Raw genomic sequence first — 21476 nt, forward strand, 5'->3', positions numbered from 1 at the left:
ACCTTGAAAAAAAAAATTTAATTTATTTATTAAGGACTGCGCAAAATTTAAAATTAGTTGTTTATTAGTTAAATAAGTGACAAATCGTAATCGTGGGGTATGATATTAAAAGACAAACTAATTGATGAAAAATGGGATGCTCTTATTGAAACTTGCTCGTTAGAATTCTCACGCACCCTCATTTCTTTATCTTTATAAAATATTGACATTAAGTAATGTTTTTACCCTAATAATATCTCCGCCATTCATCACATGACTGCTCAAGTTAAATATATGATTGTGCAACTTTACTTTGATGGCTGAGTAATATTTTCTAGCAGGATCCAAACTCATTGCCTCAATTTATTTTATATATTATGATTATTGTATTATAATTAATAAACTCACAAGCTTTACATAATTTATTTCATCACCCCGAAAACAGTGAACGAGGTAATAGCTCTTCTCCCTCAAACTTACCCATTGCCTTGAGGAAACCTACTCGGCCATGTGACCCATACAGAATTGAAGATTACATATACTCCGGAAATCTCTCGGCGAGCTATCAAGTCTATGTGTCAAGAACGGATCAAGTAGAAGTTTCGAGCTCCATCAAAGAAGCTCTCTAGATCTCAGCTTGGCTAGTTGCAACTCATGCTGACACACGGGAGATCACCGAGCTGCCACCCGAGAAACAAACTATCGGATGCAGATGGTTGTTTACCATCAAACAAAACTCATATGGCACTGTGGAGAGATTAAAGAGTCGGCTCGTCACTAAAGGTTACATTTAGGCATATGACGTTGATTATCAAGAAATATTTTCTCCAATAGCTAAATTCAACACCATCAGGGTTCTTCTCTCACTAGCTGCCAACTTAGCTTGGCCCTTGCTTCAGCTCGATGTTAAGAATGCTTTCTTGAATGGCAAACTGGAAGAAGAGGTCTAGCTTGGCCCTTGCTCCACTAGGTTTCGACAACGACCAGGCTCCCAACAAAGTCTGTAAGATCAAGAATTCCTTATATGGACTGAAGAAATAACCTCGTGCTTGGTTCGAGAAGTTCACTCACATTCTTAAACGATGCAACTACTCACAAAATTAAGCAAATTATACGTTGTTCTCGAAAGTCTCAGCCCAGGGCAAACACTCCATCACGAGTGTGTATGTTGACGACATATTCATAACTGGAGATGATCTCGAAGAAATACCAAGATTGATGCAGATTTTGTCATCAGAGTTTGAAGTCAAGGATCTTGAAAGCTTACATTATTTTCTCGGTATGTAAGTAACGAGATCGGAGAAGGCATCTCCGTGTCTCAGCAAAAATACACCATCGATCTCCTCAAAAAAACAGCCAGGCTCGATTGGAAACCATCTGACACTCCCATGGATTCGAACATCAAGCTCGCAGCTCGGACCACCGAAGTCGCCACCAGACATCGGTTCTCAGTGAGCATGGTCAGATGATTCATGAATAACCCCTCAAAAGCCCATATGGAAGCTGTCATGAGAATTCTTCAATATCTCAAATCCGCCCCATGAACAGATCTACGATTCAAAAATATGAACAATCGATGAGTTAAATCCGCCCCAGGATCAGATCGAAAATCTACATCTGTTATGTGTACCTATGTTTGGGGTAATCTCGTCACCTAGTGGAGCAAGAAACAAACCATGGTTGCCCAAAGCAGTGCAGATGTTGAGCTTAAATCATTGGCTAATGGAGTGTGCGAAGGTTTTGGTTAAGACGGTCAGTGGGCGACCTCAAGATCAAAATCGAAGGTCCAATTAAGCTTCTATGTGACAATCAAGCCGCTCTGAGCATTGCAAATAATCCAGTTCATCATGACCGAACGAAATACATCGAGATCGATCGTCACTAATTCACCAGTGAGAAGATAGAGTCAAAGATGATCAAAATGGAATACATTCCAATCCGACGTGAAAGACATTCTCACTCAATCTCTCCATCGAGCTAACTTCTCCGAGTTGTGTAGCAAGCTTGATCTCTTCAATACTTACAATCAAGCTTGAGGGGGAGTGTTGAAGTTCAACTCGTCTCTTCTTCATCGAGGTGGCAGCTCGTCAGTCCAGACTGGTGCAACCTTGGAATCACCACCAGTGAACATAATATTTAAAGTTGTGCATGTTTATTCTTGCTTTATTTTTCGATGTAGTTAATTGAGAATGTTTCCATTTAATTCCTCTTTTTTATGTAATTTTATATATATTTATATATTCATTACTCTGATAACAAGTAAAAAAAATATTCTCAAAATTTCGAAACTCTCTATTTCTTTTCAAATTCTTCCTCAATTTCTGCAAAATGGCTTCTAAAACTTGGCTGCTTAGTCCCACTCAGAAGTCGGTATCGGATTGAACTTTGACCTAGTTCAAAGTTTAACAAACAAATAGAACTAATAGAAGCTTGACACGTTCGATCTATGCCCGTGTAACAAGTTAGGTGCAAAAGTAATGATGTATTCAATTATCCATATGGAGTTTTTATTATGTCACTCGGTGTGGTTGGTTTCTGGATGTGGTCTAGTTAGTATATAGTACAAGTCCAGATTTATTTCAAGATTTAAGCAATACCACATATATGCATACCGAAATTATTTACTTACGATACTATGCATGCCCATCATAAATAAAAAAACCTGGTGTCCACACAGATGTTATATGAAAATTATTAAATAAATAAAACAAATCCAAGATATTGGACAGGATCAGACCGATGTGAGAGCAATGGGTGAAGAACTTAAGAAACTAGTTAAGAGGGACACGTCAAAGTGGGGTATTAGTGTATGTCAATATAATAATCTATATTCTATAATCTATACCAACCAATTCACTCTGATTGTCATTTGTTTTCTATTTTTCCTAATCTTTCATCCCGTGTGGGCTTCTCCAGATGTTTCTGGATTGAAGGACCTATATTCACTTGTGAAAATAACCCGATATATCTGATTTTAGACATGTTTTCTGAGAATACCTTATTTTTATTCTGAGAATTCTCGTTTTATACTGAAAATATTTTATTTTTGCAAAAACAATTTATCGTGTACAACTTTCATTGATTTTTTTTTCTAATTAGAGTTTCATTTAACATTTTATTAGTTGTTAAACGAGAGATTATATGAAAAGTTGAAAAGAGCTATTTATAAACGTTAAAAGTTGATATATATATATATATATATATATATATATAGTCGCGCGGCGAAAACAAAATTACTTAATATATATAATTATTATTTTTTTGTCATAATAAAATGACTATTGTCAAATCATGATCAAAATATCAAAACGAAAATAACATAAAAAATCAAGTTGTATTTAGAAACATATCATAGATATAATCCAAAAAAATAAAACCAGAATTTTTGTTTTAGTCGTTTATGGAATTTTCAGTTTTTAGAGTTGTTTATGGAATTTTCGGTCTTTAGAGTTGTTTCTGGAATTTTCCTTTAAATGGCTGTCTTGAACTTTCTTTAAATTGGCAACTCTGTAATTTTTGCAACTTTAAAGGTATAACATTTAGTGGTATTTATATACTTTTTAAAACTTAAAATGGGTATTTCAGGAATTTGTGCAAAAAAAGGTAATGTAGACATAACAGTAAATTGAGTCTACAAAAAACCGATTCTCCTTTATATATATATATATATATATATATATATATATATATATATATATAATAATAATAATAATAATAATAATATTACTGTTTTCATTTAGCTTTTTATAACCGTTTGATTTAAAATAACAGTGATATCATTTGGAAGTTAAAGAATATGTTTAAGAAATAAAAAAATTATAGTCCAATTATGAGTTTGATTGGATAACTAACTCAATTCACTAACAAATAATATCATATTGAGTTTGAAGGTCTTCGTCGCCGTACACCGCGGCCTTGTTGGTTCCGCCGTTGTATGGAAGCTCGAAACCCTAGGTTTCACGAATCAACGCCGAGCTCGACTTGAGAGCGAGGTCAAGTCCTTCTTCGTCGCCGAGAAGCCCCGAATTTGTGATCCTCGTCGGGACGGAGCAACGATCAGATTAATCCACGCCGAGTTAATCGATTAATTGTCATTGTTAATCGAATTAATCTTCACAGTTAATACGCATAATTGGACATGCGACCTTTGAACGACCGTTGTTCGAGATCATTTACGGAGGAGGATTTTCACAGTTGATCGGATTTACCTTCACAGTTAATCAAATTAAACTTCACATAAACTACACAGAAATGGACTTGCGACCTTCGAACGGCCAGATTGGCGCAACCGCTGAGACTCTCAACTGTTCGAGATCGCATCCGAAGGAGGATCGTCATATTTAATCGGATTAACCATGATAGTTAATCAGATTAACTATCACATTTAATACGCAGAAAATCGTCATCTTCGCCTCGGCTGAGTCAAAGCCAAATTGTCAACGATTCAATCTCTCTCCAGCTCGAATCGAGTCACCGCAACCTTCCGATCCAGCCTTGGTTTTATAGAACTCGCTGATTACGGCCTCTATAGCCTGGCTGTGAGGCTTCTTGGTGTCGATCGAGGACAAGGTTCGTTAGAGCTACCCGCGAGTTCGGCGCTTTTCTCATGCGGCGGCGTAGAAAATTATGTTGGCGCTTGCTGGGGTGGCTGTGGATGACGGAGAATCTAGGGTTTCGAGGGTTAGGGTTTTGGGCTTACGACCTCATTTTTGCTTCGTATCGACTATTTCGAGTCTCTGTCTCTGTCTCTCTCTCTCGCAAATTTGGAAAATGTTTAAATTCTGATTCACTCTCTCAAGGCGTCTGGTTAAGGGTATTTTAAGCGCATTCAATTTTTTTTTTTTGGCTAATTGCTTAATATAACACAAACCTTGCTATTATTTTAAAAGACCCCATTAAATAGCTACTTATTTACAAATCTCTATTTGAAGACTTGCCATGATGGAATATAGGATATTTATGGAATTTCTCTTTAGTTTGAGTTTCGGCTGACGCCTAATTCGTCGTGTCTTTTTTTTATGTCTTGATCATCTCCTTCATACATGTTACGTCAATCTCTTCTATCACCAAAGCTGTTTGTTATCCAAATAAATAATCTAACATGATTTCTCTCGTTGATGATATTACTTCAACAGAAATATTAATTATTTTATAAGAAAGAACATAAATACAAAAGTTGATTCGCACCCAATGAGTGGCAATTTGTATATACCTTAAAAATTTGTCATTTGCCTTCAAAATACAAGAGTGCTCGAGGGGTGTCTATTTGAAAATCTTAAATAAGCTCATATTTTGTCTTAAAAAAACTCTACAACCCAAATGAACGTGTCACGATATGTGATCATGTGCCGACTAAGGGGCAAGAACTAGCACACAAAACCTAATTAGAACGTGGAAAATGAGTTTGCTCAACCCACAAAATAAAAACGTCAACATTCCTTTTAAAATGTTTGTGGTGATGAATGTTTTAGACTTTCATGTACACTTTTCCAATTGCAGCTTAAATAACAATAATCAAATATCAATAACATAAATTTTAACTATTTCATTGTGAACTGTCAATATATAACCCGTGTAATATATTAACGGATTCTCAAAATACTACTATTCTCAGATAATATTAGACAAAGATAACAAATAGCATTAACAATTGTCAAATTCATTACCCTTATTCAAGAAGTTTTTGTAGAACTTACTTGATACCGAAAATGTAATATAAAAACTAGAGATGTTTATTACAAGAACAGCTATCAGTGCTCAACTCAACTTATGAAATTTGTCACTTCATAATGTAGACCAAACTACTAATTATTTATAAAATAATCAAATTCATTATGCCTCACTTAGCAATTAGCATGTGTAGAGTGTAGACCTAAAATTTAATAAAAGGCTTCATAAGTTTTAACCCATAACCATTTTTGAGTGGATGGATAGAAGTTCATACCGCCGAGCTAACCTCTATCCTCTAAATTTAATGCAATGTAAACGCAAGCAATAAGGTTATGATGAAATTTAGATATCGAAGAAGAAAAAAAAAAGAAGATGAGTTTCTTTTTGCAGATACTCAAATATAAGACTAAGAACTACAATGCAACTGTAAACTACCTCTGCAAAACACTGTAAATCGCTTGGATTGTCAAGCAATAGGAATGTTGGGCTGTCCTAAATTCACAAAAGCCTCTGCACGAGTTAGGCGAATTGACGCCATGTCCCAAGAAACAAGGTGATCCATGAACACGTTCACGTACTTGGCTTTGTCATTCTGCTATCAAATTTGCATAAGCGAGTCACGTTACCACACAACACAATCCAATGAAAAAAAAAAAAAGACAAGGTAGGAACACAAGTGATTTACGAACCTGGTAGTCTAGATAATAAGAATGCTGCGTAGAAAATAAGAATTACCATCAAACCTCAAGATATTATGCATATATGTATGGGAGATATAACGTATAAATATATGAGAGAGAGTACCTCCCACACGTCCAAACAGAGTATCGGCTGCACATTGAAGAGGTTGAAAGGTTAATAAACCTAAAAAATTAAATGGGCAAAGATGACTTGCAAATGAACTTAAAGAGCGATTTTTGCTTACAATATGATCCCAGACGAGTGGAGTAACCGCATTTGACGTTTTCATAATCTCGAGTCGCTTTTCTTGCCGTTTCACTACATTAGACACAAAAGTTCCGGTAACGAAAGGATTGTAGATTGTACACGAGTAAAGCACAACGTAGGTTTTAAGTTCCAAGTACTTAAGCCCAAATGAACTGAGTAGTGACATTTGTTCCAGAATAGAAGTATTCAAGAAAAAAAAAATTTGTTAAATTTGTTTGAATAGTAATAAAGGACATGTACATTAGCTTGCCAAAATAACATAATAGTAAGACTTGAAGACTGATCCATAGAAACATGTATATTTTGATTTATGGGATTCACAGTGCTTGATACGCGATGTGCTCCAAATGGGGTCTAACTATGAAACTTCAGACACAAGTGATAAATTCCTTCGATTTTCACATTTCTTTTTAATGGGCTTTGCTAACTTCGATACTCCAAATTATATCAATATAACAGGAAACAAGGTTTCTTTCGGCTTTTATTTGCGTTATTTATCGTAATAAAATAAAATAAAAACACGAGTTAATTTACACCTAAACATAAAAAAATTAAAAAAAAAAAAAATTATAGGAGCTGATGCCAAAAACTTGAAAATTAAGAGCGGTTTAGGAGTAAATAAAACGACTTACGGACGAGCCAAACCCAGCCCGAGCCAAATTGTTTGAGTGCTAAGTCGGTGAAGTTCTCTCTGAAATTTGTGAAGGAACCGAAATCCTTCTCGATCTGATCTAGGAGGCCTAGTCGTGGCGTATCCCCTCCTCCCGGTTGCATGGATTCCCAAAAGAAGTCGTGATTCCAAACCTACAACGCAAAAACAATAACTCATCCATGGTCAAGCACTTAAATCCCTCTCGAATAACAAATCAGCGTTTTAGCACAATAACATCCTATAGAGAGATTCCAGTACCAACCAACTTGAGGGAGAGAATCACAAAATCAACCACGTGATACCTGGGCAGCGTTGTTGAATTCGGGTAAAGGGTTCCCATTATTGTATGTTTCTTTGACAAGCTCTTCCAATGTGTATCCGTAGAGTATGTCGTCCTTTGCCAGCTGTTTGTTTAAAGTGTCGACGTAATTACGGTGGTGCTTACCCCAGTGAATCTCTAGTGTTTTCTGACTCATATATGGTTCTAAAGCATCCTACATCATCCAAGAAAAAAGGGGTCAACCCTCGGTTCCAAACGAGAGCATTACAAAGCTGTTATGTGATGACTAGGCTGATTTTTCTCGCAAATATTGTACTAAATCCATAATGTACAAAATTTCTCTCTTATTGAGTATATAGAATTAGACTATCGAGAATCTTGAGCAAGATTCTTGACAGTCTAATTCATCACTTACTAGTACTACCATTAACCATTCTCTATCATTGGTATTATTTCATTCTTGTTACGGCCAAACCATACAGAAAAAATGCAAATGTTTTCTTTTCAATTCAAAATCACTGAAATGAACAAAGAGGTGATACGTGGTAAATCAATCGAGGCGATATTCGACGAACAATTACTTCGTTAGTAGAAATTGAGATATAAGTTCGTGCAAACGAACTAATAATTACTAACCTAAAAGGAAAGTTCAAAACTTCTCCTCATTTACTTTATTCCGCAACTCAACAACAGGTTGAAACTTTTACGAATAAAAAAATAATGATTCTCCTTCCTCGGAATACATGTAATTTTTTTTTTTTACTTACAAGTTTATAAGGAAGTGTCTTAAAGCCATGGTAAGCAAAGACTTTCGAACCTCGATAGAACCCATCAGCGCATCTTTTCTGTGCACTCAAAGTGAAAAAGTTGTCGAAAAAAAAAATTTCAACATTCGATATTTGAATCTTACAACAGAGGGAGAAAAATAAGTAAAATGGAATTTACCTGATTAGGAGAGCTCTTCAGTCTCTGAGAAAAGTTGGTCACCAAGATATGAGAACTGCAACAACAGCTCATTTCTGAACTCGCTTGCCTGGAATAGATATATATAATGTACCAAGAAACCCATGAGTATCTCCATTATTTCAGTCCGGTTTCAAGTTTTGTGCTTATACAAGCCGAAACCGAAATTTCGATATCGAGTTTCTCAATCGGTGGATTTAAAGAAGCTTAGCTTGGTTTGTTTTTATCAGGCAATCAGTAGAAATTGAGTTTTCAGTGAGACGTACCAGGTTCGCAGCTCGGCTCAGAAACGGGAGAAATGGATTTCACCGCCGAGTCGAAGTAGACAGAGAAGCCTCAGCGGAGAGAGAGAGAGAGAGAGAGAGACGAGTGAAGAGTTTGAAAGTGGGATAAGTTGGACAGAATCGCAATGACGAAACCAATTTTATGTTAGAAACTTCTAATGTTGGTTAAGGTTAAAAGTCAAACAATTGAAATTCATTTATGTATAAATATGAAGTATATACTTTTCTAAATAAAATGATATAATATGGCAAATGTTTTAATGTTCCACTATTAATTTACAATATTGATGTTGTACCTCTAATACGATGAATATAGATTACTCGATTTCAATAGTCTTGTTCACACTCAACCCCTTGGGGTTGGTCTAGTGGTAAGGGCGATTCTTGGGATCTTGCACATCCCCGGTTCGATTTCCCTTGAACGCAACAATTGGGGCTATGGGATAGTCTCTCGGTCGATAATGCCAGGACCTCGTGGATATTAGTCGGGTCTAACTTGGACACCACGGTTATAAAAAAATAGTCTTGTTCACACTTGATGATATGGTAAACGTCACGTTCACCTTATATCAAATAGATATTTTGTTCAGATTCATGCATTTGGCTTCTCTCTCTTCCAACTCAAAACTTTCAAAAAAAAAAAAAAAAAAAACTCTCTGAAAAATTGAACATCGATGTAAACTACCCATGTCTTCATCGAGTGATTCACAAAATTGGACCACATAGATACGCCATTTCAATTATATTTGGTTTCCTTCGCGGTTGAGATCTCTGGAAAGTCACTCTCGTCTCTTTTCCCACTAAGCAATGAGCACATCCTTTCAAAGAACCATTCTTCAAACTCGTAAAAAGATTCTTATTAGCCAACATCATGAATCCTTTCTCGCTCAAGTGGCTAAGCCGATTTTGTCACAAGCCTTCATTATCCTCAATGTTGATCTTTGAATCAATGATCTTTGATTGCATCACTTACAATGAGGAACACTTTTTCCCCCCTTAGATACCATCATATCATAAGCTCTTATCGTCGAGCTAGCATGTGGAAATAAAATTAATTCACATGTCAGGGATATGTTTAACAATTTTCACAAGTAATGTTCATTAGTGGTCTCTAGACACACTATCTCCCATGAATTGACTTTGGCCACAACGTCGTTACACATGTCTAACGTGAATAAATCCTTTCGGGCAGTAGAATGAGTCGATGCTCCACTATCAATCACTCAATTGCTCTCTTGACAAATGAGACTTATGACTTCTTCAACACACATAACTATAAAATCATCGATAATAGCTTTAACTTTGTCGACATAATCGATGTTGCGCTTTTGTTGTTATTATTGTTGTCACGCTTCAACTTTAGTCAATAATTATGAATATTGCCCATTTTACCATAGTAATAACACCTAAAACTACTATAATTGTTACTTCCAATTTTGTCTATGTCATCGTTCTTCGGACCTCTGTCGTATACCCCCTTGTTTTATTTGACTAGGACCTTTGACCGTGAAGAAGATCCATGAGTCTTTCTTCGCATTCTTCATTCAAGACACTACAGTTATGATGCCGTCTGGGCAGACTTTGACAAAGAAGTTCGAAATGTCTTCCACGACCACGAGTATAATAAATTATCAAGGAGACACAAGCCTTAAGCTCATCCCGAAACTTGATCTTCACCGGACGGCGAGACGGGCCTGGTCGGAGAGAGACATAGTGAGATGGGGAGAGAGGTGAGACAGAGAGAGAGAGACGTACCGGGACGGGGCAGGCGGGGCTGGACGCGGGGCGGTGGGACAGCGGGGCTGGTCGCGGGGCGGGAGGGGCAGCGGGGCTGGACGCGGGGCGAAAAGGGATAGGCTGGTCACGACGGCGGGGGCAGGGAGGGAGGCTGGTCACGGCGGCGGGGCGGGGCGACCTGGTCGGAGAGGAAAATGGTGAGATGGAGAGAGAGGTGAGAGAGAGAGAGGCGTACCGGGGCGGGGCGGAGAGGACGCGGTGGTCACCGGAGATGGGCCGAGGGGCTGGAGATGGGTCGGAGAGGGAGAGAGTGAGATTGAGAGAGAGAGAGAGATGCAGACAGATTTAGAAGCTCGGGCGAGGAAGAAGGGGGTTCGCGGCTTTATAATACCCTAAAACTATTGGGTGTGACATTGTCGCACCTAATACTCCTATTCGTGAGACATGTCGCACCAAATGTCGCACCGAATATGAAATCACACAGCCAAAAATTTTCGGGGGGATATTCCTGACCGTTTTGAATTTTAAAATCATTAGGTGCGACAGTTGTCGCACCTAAAAGTATTCGGTGCGACGTTTTACTATCCGGTGCGACACTATCACACCGAATACCACTAAACATTAGCGAAATTTTTAATCATTTGAATGAGTATCTGGTGCGACATGTCACACCTAATATGTGCTTAGGTGCGACATTTAGGTGCGACATGCCGCACCTAATACCCTTCCGCACCAGAAATGTGAATTTGTAGTAGTGACCCCAACAAACTGATTATAACTTCTTGGAATGTATTCAAGTGACCCTTCGTACCTGTTTTATTTTTATACTTCAATCTCGTCGACAATTTATTGTTCCCAATTTTTTCATTAAGAACACAATAGGTACATCAAAGTCATCTACATCACTTAGAGGTTCAACATCATCATCTAGATAAAGATGACATAAAAAGAGGAACAATCTCACCAACTGTTGGAATACCTAAATCAGATATCTAGAGAGCAAAACGGAAAGATCAACACCACTAAGCCTTAGCTTTTTACAAGTGTTTACAAGGTATTTTAAGACTGAAGTCAATGTCGTGTCAGCTAAGCAACTTCAACGTCTATAATCTGAAAACGAATAAGCTTACTGATGTATCGTTGCACCGTGCTTTACAGTGAAGAACTGCTTTTCTTGAATTGTATTAATGGAACTTATTTTCCATTTCTTGGCTATGTAATACGTTACTAACCCGATATTGTGAAATTGAAAGAAACAGACTACTCGATGTACGTTCAGGGTGTCCAAGAGACATGGACTTTTTCATTGTCCTATTTGGTTTCTTAAACAGTTGTAAACGACCAAAAGGCATTGGTTATGTTTAATGAAACTTTCCTAGGTTATCATTAATATAAAAAAATATAACAAAATTTAACAATCACTATGAACCCAGTTTAATTACATCACGTACAGTTTAGTTACATCTCATGGACAGATAAACTGTTCTTCGGTAACTTCTCACTTAATGGATAACTGTACGTGTTTTGTGTATCACTCAATCAGCTGAACCGCTGTGATGACCGGGATTTTTTCCCTCAACTTTTGAGTTAACGCAACCCGAACAGTCATAACCTGAGCCGCGGGACCACTCAACCGAACCTTGACAACTAAACCGTCGATCTGTTGGAGCTCAAGTATTCCGCCACCTGTCCCTGCAAGATATGGCCTAATCTCACCCAGAACCTGAAAAGAAAAAAAGAAAAAAAAAAAATCAATGCGAAAAACCATGTACAGGAATGTTGAACTTCACCAGTAAATGTTTGTTCCGTAATTTGGGCCTACTTATAAGTTATAACTACAAGCAGTTAGAATAAAACCTAACAAATCATCCAAAATGACATCGAATCAAGATGTACAAACAAAGTTTTGAAATAGTGCACTCCATTGATATGGATAGACAATACAAAGACGGCTATTTCTAGCAGAAATATAACCCATAGCACGAGTCAGGGACAGAGCTAGAAAACATTTTTGAAAATTTCTTGGCAGAGGATTAAAACCTTTTCAACGTTTTCGTGGTTGAGTTCGAGGCCGGTCTCGGTATCGACGATCTGCTCAACTTCCATGATCTCGGGAATTTTGTCTCGCAGGCGAGTCTCGATCCCCATCTTGAGCGTCATAGTGGAGCTCGGGCACGACCCGCAAGCTCCTTGAAGTTTGAGTATCACAATGAGGCCGTCGATCTCGTGCAAGGCCACGTTCCCGCCGTCCGCCATCAGCCCCGGCCGCACCTCCTCCAACACCTTCTCCACATTCTCTTCCGTCAAAGGGAGCCCACATCTCGGCGAAACCACAACTCCTTTTTTTTTTCAAAAACCAGATTGAAGATCAAACAAAAGGGTATTATAGCATTTATTTATTTATGGATGATGCAGCTAAATAACCAATTTAAAGTAGTTAAGAGTTGTCTTAATTTAGTGAAATAGCCAAAATGGGCAATGATCTGGTTTCAAAAAAAATTTTTGACTCTTAGATTAATTTTTTTGAAAGTGATAAATTGCTTATAATAATCGTAAAATTAAAATTTTTTGAACACATAAATTTTGGCTACTTTGCTGAAAAGTTGAAACTTTGGCTATTTTGCTAATGAATAAGTTTCAAATGTCTATTTTGTACAATTATTTATTTATTTATTTATTGTTCGCTGCCTGACCCCACAACATTTGGGAACTTGAAACGTTAGCAGTTGTTAGGTGGGAATCGAACTCGGAACCTCTTGGAAATAAGCCCTTGAAATAAACCAAGGGCCTGACCACTAGACCGACTAACACGTGGGTGTATTATAGCATATTTTCACCTAACTCAAATTAATTCAATTCTATTTATTGTGTATCCAAATTGAGATCGTACGCTTATTTGATTCAAATTCAAATACCTTCTAAGATCATATCTCAAATTTTGCGGTTTCAGTTCTAGAAACAGAGGATAGCAAGTTCGAATCTTTTAAAAGAATAAGTGGATGATAAATCTGTTACAGTTATTTATTAGTACAAAGAATGTAGCTTTAAGAGAAGAGGGTGATGATGTGTACCGGATTGCGTTCTCCTCCGGACAAGAATAGAGTTGAAGGCAAAAAGTCTTCTACCATATTGACCTCTTAGAAATGCACTTTGCTTTGAAGACAATACTCTACTAGATGCCCTTTGCAATGGCGTCCTAAATATTTAAAAAAAAAAAGAAAAAAGAAAAAAGAAAAAAAAAAGAGCACGGTTTAGCTTCATCTAACCCTTATTCAATACACTAACAAATCAAGCAACTAAGAGTTCGGCTTTAATAAACAAATTGATAAATATATGCAGGACCATGTATCATGTATGAACAATAAGAAAGAAGGTAAGTTCAATAAAATTATGTCCAATAATTTGTTAAAGAGGTAAAGTTCACCTGGAGTGAATGTGGTTGGTCCGAAGGGCTGATCTCAGAGGCGGTGAATGGAACGCGTGACTGCCGATTCTACCACCACCCTGCGCTGCCCACACATCAGAAACGCAGCGAAAAGTCAATATTGCCCTTTCTCTTGCAAACCATAACTCGGTTTGTTTACAGAACCAGCGATGAATATGAGACTATAAAACAGTAGGATTTGGTGGTATTGAAGAAACGAAGGCAAACCTGGTTCGCAGGGTTGCGGCGAAGGAGAGAGCATGGGAAGGAAAAAGGAATAGTCGCCGGCGAGTGGGAGAGAAATGTGTGAGTAGTTTTAGAGAGAGGGAGATAGAAGGAACTAGAACTAACAAATGAGCGGAGAGTGTCCTCAACCAAACCTCCAAGCATTGTGAACCATTCAATTCTTCATGCATACATCTTCCAAGATTATGCACTAAAACACCCATTAAACTAATTAGATCACTACTCCAATAACTCGCCAATCTTTTTAAAAAATAGTCAATGTTTCATTTTATTAAAAAAAATAGCTAATCAGATCGAAATGAATTAAATTAACTAATTTAGTTCATTTAATTTACTTCAGCATGTTGTGCTATTTTCTTAATAAAATAAAATTTTGACTAAAATATTAAAATAAGCTAAGAGATTGACTAATTGCAAGTTTGCAACACATTCTTTATTACACAATTAGTTCAAAATACATTTAAATAATATTAGTATACAACAATACCGAGAGAGATTTCATAAGATAGATTTTAGTGGCATGTTTCGGTCTTCTTCCCCATTACTTAGAAAAATTGAGTCATCGATTCAGGTACAAGATTCTATAATTATCCCCTGGACAATTAGACACCCAACCCGTAATTGCAATAACACAATTGCAAGAGCGGAGCTCTACCAACTGAGCTATATCCCCCGAGTGGAGCACGCATGAAGGAGTCAAATGTTTCTTCTATTATTTTCTTAGCGCAGTAGGCCATCCTGGACTTGAACCAGAGACATCGCCAGTAAAATGAATCATCACACCTACGGTCCGATTAATTAAGAGAGAATCAATAGATTCCTTTTTGGGACCCTTTTTTTTTGTTTAAAGCGATTCATCCTTCCCGAACGCAGCATAATACATCGAAAATAAAAAATTTGTAATGTCGAAGCTAGACTTTTTTGAGTAAAATACTCACACTCAAATTAATAAATAAAATAAACAATTAATAAAATTCTTACGTAGAATATCACGATTTAAATAGTCTTAATTCGTGAATAATTTTGATATGTGAGCTTTTATCAAAATTATACTTTTAATTTTTTATTTTATAAGAAAAACTACTTTGAACATCAATTTGGATTCGATTCGAAGTTATAATGTTCAATGATTATGGACGATAACTATAGATTTGTTGTCGTCTACCTTATTCTGCGTTTTTTCGTGTTGATAAATTCTATTGAAAGAACTAGACAGAGAAAATACTATATGACATCGTATAACATCAAGACAACACTATATACAGCCTAACGATGACACCGTACAATTTAGTACGACGTCGTACAACACGACTCGTAGATTTTTTTTATTTTTTAGTTTAGTTATTCTAAGAGCACTTTTTACTTTATCGTTATCTTATTTTGAAGGGTAAACTGGTCTAATAAATCTATTTTTGATAAAGTAGTGGACCTTTAATGAATTTTGACTCATTACAAGGTCTAATTCATGAAATTTCTTTTTTAGAACAAAAGCACGAAGCTCTTTCCCGTCCTCTTTCTCAAAACAAAACAAAAAACCAAAAAGCCACACCTACAATCCTGAATACAAAAAATAGTTGCATAATAATTTGGCTATATGATACCACAACAGATGCTAATTTGGATTTGATTTTTGTTAGAACTTAGTTGCATAACAATTTTCGGATTTTAAAATTTGTTTTCCTTATATTTTATGTATTATTTAATATGACTGATATGCTACATCATGTTTTAAAGTAAACACGACATAATTATGATACAAACACGAATTTACTACCCTAGTAGAGGTTTCCTTTCAATCCAACTCTTAATTGGTAAATCAAGATAGGGATTAAAGCTCCAAAGATTTACACATTTGTTGAAGATATGATATCAGTTTGTTTTTGAAGGAGGAGCGAAGTTTTTCATTAGAAAACACGTATAATATCGACAAGAACAAACATCAAACTCCTAACAACAAAAGACCTCAAGATTAAAACTAGCATCGAATGATAGCACATCACATATAAGCTTCCAACAGATGAAAGACGATAGCACTAAAGTTTGGTTAACTTCGTGACTCTTTGAATATCCCAACATTCGAGAACCACCTACTAGGGTAGGGAAAGGACGTTCGAGTATGCGTACGAGGATCACCTACTACGTTCGAGAACCAACATTCAAGATAGGGATTAAAGCTCCAAAGATTTACACATTTGTTGACCTCAAGAAACGAGGATCACCTACTACGAAAGGACGTTCGAGTATGCGTACGAGAAAAAGGAAGTAGCTCTCAACAACGCACGAGGAGACCACATTGGAAGAAATAGTAGAATCAACATTGGTGTGGTAAACAGTCAGAATTAGTGATAGCATTGAGAGACGCCGACCTAAAAAAAAAAATCGACGAGGACTTTACCATGACCAAGAGATAGCCCTCAGAGACTTCATATTTTTTTTTTCTTTAGAAAAAGACCCAAATAAAACCAATAGATTAAGCACTAAATTGCTCCAAAAAAAAGAAGAAGTTTAAGGACTAAAATGTCACAATCATAAATACGTGACTAGTTATACTAAGAAAAATAATATTTTTCCCTTTAAAAAAATTATTCGCATAACATAAGGAGTGATAAAGAAAGAGAGGCGTGGATGTTGAACTCGATGATTAGCTGACCAGTCTGAGAAAGAAGACTGACCAAAACTCAAACAAGCCTTCCATGGATTTCTGGCACAAAGCTCGAAGCTTCGCCGACGAAGCCACAAAGCGCACCCATGACCTCAGCGCCGAGGTTTCCAGGCTCTCAGACATCGTTTCTCATCGAGCCGATCAGCTCCGCTCCGAAGCCGCTAAGCGAGCCGAAGAGCTTCGCTCAGAAGCCGCCAGGCGAGCCGAAGACGTTCGACGCCTGGCCACGGAAATCACCGGCGCGGCGGAGACTCCAGCGACAGAGACGAGGATTCCGGAGACGGACCTGAAAGCGTTCGGAGTGACCGATGAGTTGACCGAGTTCGTCCAGGGAATCACTCCCATCACTTTCCGTGATTTTCCTCTCGAAGGTACTGTTTCTGTTTGTTCAATCAGAAATTTCGTGGTAGTCATGTGATTTTGGGTCTTTTGGTACGAAATTCTTGGGTGAACTTATTCAATATGTAAGGGACAAAAGAAAGGAAAAGCTTATGTGTTTTGACATCACATAATCTGCAACACTGCTCAATCTCACGTATATTGTTTCTGGTGATTTTTGTTCAAATTGATAGAGTTGTGCGGTTCTCTTGGCATGTAAAAATGCTTAGATAATGAGAGCAAAATGACTGGCCTTTATTGACAAGATGTTAGCAAGTTTGGTAAGCACACAATTTAGGTATTGATTCAGTCACATTAAGTAAACTATTCAGAAAGGTAACATTTACTACCGGGTTTATCGATTTGAATACTAACGATTTTGGAAAATTTTGAGATCCCGTGGTTTTATTTTCCGAAGCTGGAAATGACTAGTTTTAACTATAAGAGTGTGGGATCTGCATTGTTTCTAGCTATGCTAGCAAAAAGTAAATGAGAAATATTCTCAAACTCCTAAAATCAGTATTTTTGAGGTCATGATGGGATTCTTTAATTTCTGAACACACAGTGTTCATAGAGTGTAATAATATATATACATGTGTGTGTGTGTGTGTGTGTGTGTATTTATATAGAGTAATAACGATTACAACATTATAGAAGCGGCCCATATACGTAATTGTAAGGATATATAGTATTTCAAGTAGCTAGATATTATTCTGAAATGTGGAAAGATTCTTTAATGGAATTGGGTTTTAACTTCTTGCAGATGATACACAGTTGTACGGCGTTGATGCTGTGTCAAATGTCAGCCAAGATCTCTCGGAATGGCAAGAAAAACACGCAGCTCTTGTTCTCTCTGTTGTCCAGGTAACTTCAATGTTGCTTCTGAAATTACGAATTTTTCTAGAGGTTAAGAGAGAAAGGGTCTCATTCATTCTGATATTTCTTACCATTTTAAGTTTAAGCCGATGGTTCTATAAAAGCTAACACTTCGAAAATGTACTAGAGATTTGAATGAGATTGAGAGTTATAAGGTTGAAGACCTGAGAAAATACGAGATATAAAATTTTATAAATAGAAGTAAGTGTCCTGTTAATTTCGAAACAGAAAGACTACAATGCCCTATGATCTGGTAGAAGTAGAACCCAAAGATAACGGAAAAATGTTTTGTATCTTCTATTCTCAACATATTTGATAATGGCAGAGAATATGGTCTCAGAAGTTAAGTTGGAGATATATTTTGTGTGCAACTGTTGTTAAACATCATTTCACCAAATGGAATGGTGAAACATATCAATATAGATTGACTGTTCTATTCCAGTGATTTTAAGCCACAATGTCCATTCACTATTGATATTCTGCAACTGCATTTGCTGTAGGAAATTTCAAAATTGAGATATGAATTGTGTCCACGCTTTATGAAGGAAAGAAAGTTCTGGAGGATATATTTCATCCTTATGGACCGTCACGTGGCACCGTAAGTTTTTTCTCATATTATTTGTTGTTATTTCCCCAAGTTACTTTATATTTTGTGCCCATTCACCGTAAAAGATTTGCATTGTGTTCCTTTATTAATGCCTGTCAGAGAAAAGCCACCTTCAGACTAGATACTCATACAGTGGGCTGAATTCTTGTTTGTGAAAAAAAAAAAAAAAAAAAAAAAAAAAGCAACATTTAAGTACAGTAATAGATTAAGCTTACCGATATTGTTTTCTCTCATGAAGCATTGTATCCAGTTCATATCCTTTCCATTTAGTTCTTTTAATTGATGCGCGGCATATTTTGTATAATCTGTAAATACGTATCTTTATGTCTTTTTTTTTAAACAATAACTTTTCTATTGATAATGGAAAAAGCCAGATTTACACAAAAGATGAAACGGGGAACATATCTTTATGTCTCAATCTCACTAAAATATAACTTATTACGTTCCAAGCCATAAAAGTTTGATGATACGTTCATATTTTTGTGATAGTTTAGGTATGAGAAAAGGTATACAGATGATGCGAAGTCAAAAGCTGGTGAACAAGAAATAGCGGTAGGTGAAGTAAAAGATGCAAAACTGAACGATCGTGAAGATGGTGCATCGAGTTCTAGCACGGAAGTTAAAGTAACCGATCGGCCAGTTACAACATCAAACATGTCATCATGTATGGATCAAGACTTGGATGCTTTTCTCCTCGGAGATCTTGCTGAGAGCGATGATGCTTTAGGTGTGTGCTATTTCTTTTGCCAATCCTGATTTCTGAATCTTTATTTGATCATCAAATTGGTATTTCTTTTAACTCTCTCGATAGCCAAGTATATTCCATCATTAGATTTTGTGGTCGTTCTTTTGGATTTTAACATTAGATTTACTGTTGTGCCACTGCTTCTTTGATCGAATATGATCTGCCTGGTAAGGTAAATGTCAAGTCTTTGGTCGTTTTCCTTTAAAATGAAACTGGCATGGCATTCACACTCCAGCAATGACAATAGAGAAATAAAACCCTAATTTTGTTATTTTGTAGCCACGATCCCCAAGTACCGTTGGTTATATGTCATGATTATATAAGATGCCTAATAATCCTTGTAAGCTCTGTGGAATCTCAATGTTTATGTATCTTTGCACCTCAGATGATAATGGCGGTGACTTTGACGAGGATTTTGACAAAATGCTCGATGGATTGGTAAGCAAACCTCTCTTCTTCTCTAAACACTTTTCTTCTTTTCTCTACATGCCAAGTGTGAAGATTTTTTGAGTCGGTCCACCGTCAGCAACGAACTCTTACTAAGCATCGAATTTCGTTCCTTTGTGAAACAATGATCTAAATTTAGTTATGATATTGCTAATTCACCAAAGGCCAGGTCTAAATTTTGCTGGGTATTATTTGGAATGGAAATTTCAAGTACCTTGGTAACATTACATATCCTGTCATCTTTTTATAGAATTTCTAGCTTGAACATGTTATCATTTAATCAAACTAATAAAATTTGTGCCACCTAGTAATCCTTTTCCACTGATTGTGTTTTTTTGAACATGATTAACATGCTCAGGATGATGATGATGATGAGGAGAAGGGTAATAATTTATAGCTTAGCTTTCAAAGGTGGTTGGCTTGGTCTTACCATGTACAAAGGTGTAACTTACTTTCGTCCTTCATTCGATTTACGTATAGTGATGTATATACTGTATTTTCGCTTTCCTTCTCACATAAATTATTTTGGCTCGTTTCGTTTTCTTTTTAGTTGAAGATCGAATAATCACACTTGTAAATAAATTGCCCGCTCCTACGTAGATGGTATCTCCACATAAAGTGCTTGGGGTTGGGTGCTTATCTAAGTGTACCTACCAATAAACAACAATGTTGATTTTTTTTTCTTTCGCATACTATGTTTCTTCTTCTTTGAAAGCTCGAATCCCCTGTCCATGGTTCAGCAATACAAAAACTTTTTTTGCCTTTCTTGTTCTTAATTCACAACGTCGATTCTAAAATCCTTTGGTGTATATATGTATATATGTATAAATATGTATTTTTTTAACCGTTATTGTCTGCACCAAAGGATTTTAGAATCGACGTTGTGAATTAAGAACAAGAAAGGCGAGAGAGAGAGAGAGCCGGCTCAACATAAGTTAAGGCCTAAAGTAAAAGTTTAGAAAAATGTTTATTTTTTATATAAAAAATATTAAATATATATTGAAAAAAGCGTTTTGAAATACTAAAGCTGTGTATAATGCTTGTAGAATGTGAAGAAATGAATTAGTCAGTGTGTTTTTTTTGGGCGGGAGTCCATTCATATTGGCCCCTTTTTTTGTATTAAAAGGGTTTTATTAAAACCATGAGTATATTAAATGGGCATTTTATTGAATGAGTTTTATAAATATATTACTCTTCTTGACATCAGTTTTACGTGGTACATAAGAGATCAGAACACCATTCAAATGAAATATAATATTTCATTAAATTTTATTTTGGGCCTTCTCAAAATTGAGACCTAAAGCAATGACTTTACCCTTGCCGAAGCTGTATATATATTGCATAAGCATTCGTTTTGTTCTGTTTTTATATTAAACCCTTCAGTTTTGGTTGTTAATTTGTGTTGTGATTGATATTGGTTTGATTTTAAATCTCAATTCTTAATCAAAACACATACCAAATTATGTATGCTAAATAAATCTGTATTAATCAAGTGTGTAGGACATGTTCGTACCTAGTGTGTGTGTGTGTGTGTGTGTATATATATATATATATATATATCTTAAAAGATGAGTTTCT

At 36.4% G+C, this 21476-nt stretch overlaps 3 protein-coding genes across 6 annotated transcripts; 1 reads left to right on the forward strand and 2 right to left on the reverse strand.

The window, feature by feature from the left end:
* Positions 1-5634: 5634 nt before the first annotated feature.
* On the reverse strand, positions 5635-8902 carry FSD3 (Fe superoxide dismutase 3). Its single transcript, XM_089628663.1, has 9 exons — positions 8759-8902; positions 8475-8562; positions 8297-8374; positions 7552-7743; positions 7230-7401; positions 6575-6648; positions 6454-6480; positions 6339-6362; positions 5635-6241 (listed from the first exon to the last, which is right to left on the reverse strand). Exons 2-9 carry the CDS (start codon positions 8544-8546, stop codon positions 6116-6118), a joined length of 765 nt encoding a protein of 254 aa, XP_089484789.1. The 5' UTR covers positions 8547-8562; positions 8759-8902; the 3' UTR covers positions 5635-6115.
* Positions 8903-11868: 2966 nt separating this feature from the next.
* On the reverse strand, positions 11869-14362 carry LOC149384172 (nifU-like protein 3, chloroplastic). Of its 2 annotated transcripts, none has more exons than XM_089628127.1 (5): positions 14166-14362; positions 13938-14017; positions 13585-13709; positions 12554-12852; positions 11869-12236 (listed from the first exon to the last, which is right to left on the reverse strand). In XM_089628127.1, exons 1-5 carry the CDS (start codon positions 14325-14327, stop codon positions 12045-12047), a joined length of 858 nt encoding a protein of 285 aa, XP_089484253.1. In that variant the 5' UTR covers positions 14328-14362; the 3' UTR covers positions 11869-12044. The 2 variants fall into 2 exon arrangements, with proteins under 2 accessions (XP_089484253.1, XP_089484255.1); XM_089628129.1 differs by having other exon boundaries at positions 13938-14022; positions 14166-14327.
* A 2442-nt stretch (positions 14363-16804) lies between these two features.
* LOC149384173 (uncharacterized) lies at positions 16805-20612 on the forward strand. 3 transcript variants are annotated; one of them, XM_089628258.1, is made up of 6 exons: positions 16805-17216; positions 17987-18087; positions 18600-18697; positions 19201-19433; positions 19837-19889; positions 20257-20612. In XM_089628258.1, the coding sequence occupies exons 1-6, from the start codon at positions 16877-16879 to the stop codon at positions 20293-20295; spliced, it is 864 nt and encodes a 287-aa protein (XP_089484384.1). In that variant the 5' UTR covers positions 16805-16876; the 3' UTR covers positions 20296-20612. The 3 variants fall into 3 exon arrangements, with proteins under 3 accessions (XP_089484384.1, XP_089484386.1, XP_089484385.1); XM_089628260.1 differs by lacking the exon at positions 20257-20612 and adding an exon at positions 20024-20242; XM_089628259.1 differs by lacking the exon at positions 20257-20612 and adding an exon at positions 20068-20242.
* The last annotated feature ends 864 nt before the right edge of the window (positions 20613-21476 follow it).

Source organism: Urtica dioica, chromosome 10 (assembly GCF_054948205.1).
Source record: "Urtica dioica subsp. dioica isolate 48M chromosome 10, U.dioica_male_clone48M_v1_H2, whole genome shotgun sequence".
NCBI lineage: Eukaryota > Viridiplantae > Streptophyta > Magnoliopsida > Rosales > Urticaceae > Urtica > Urtica dioica.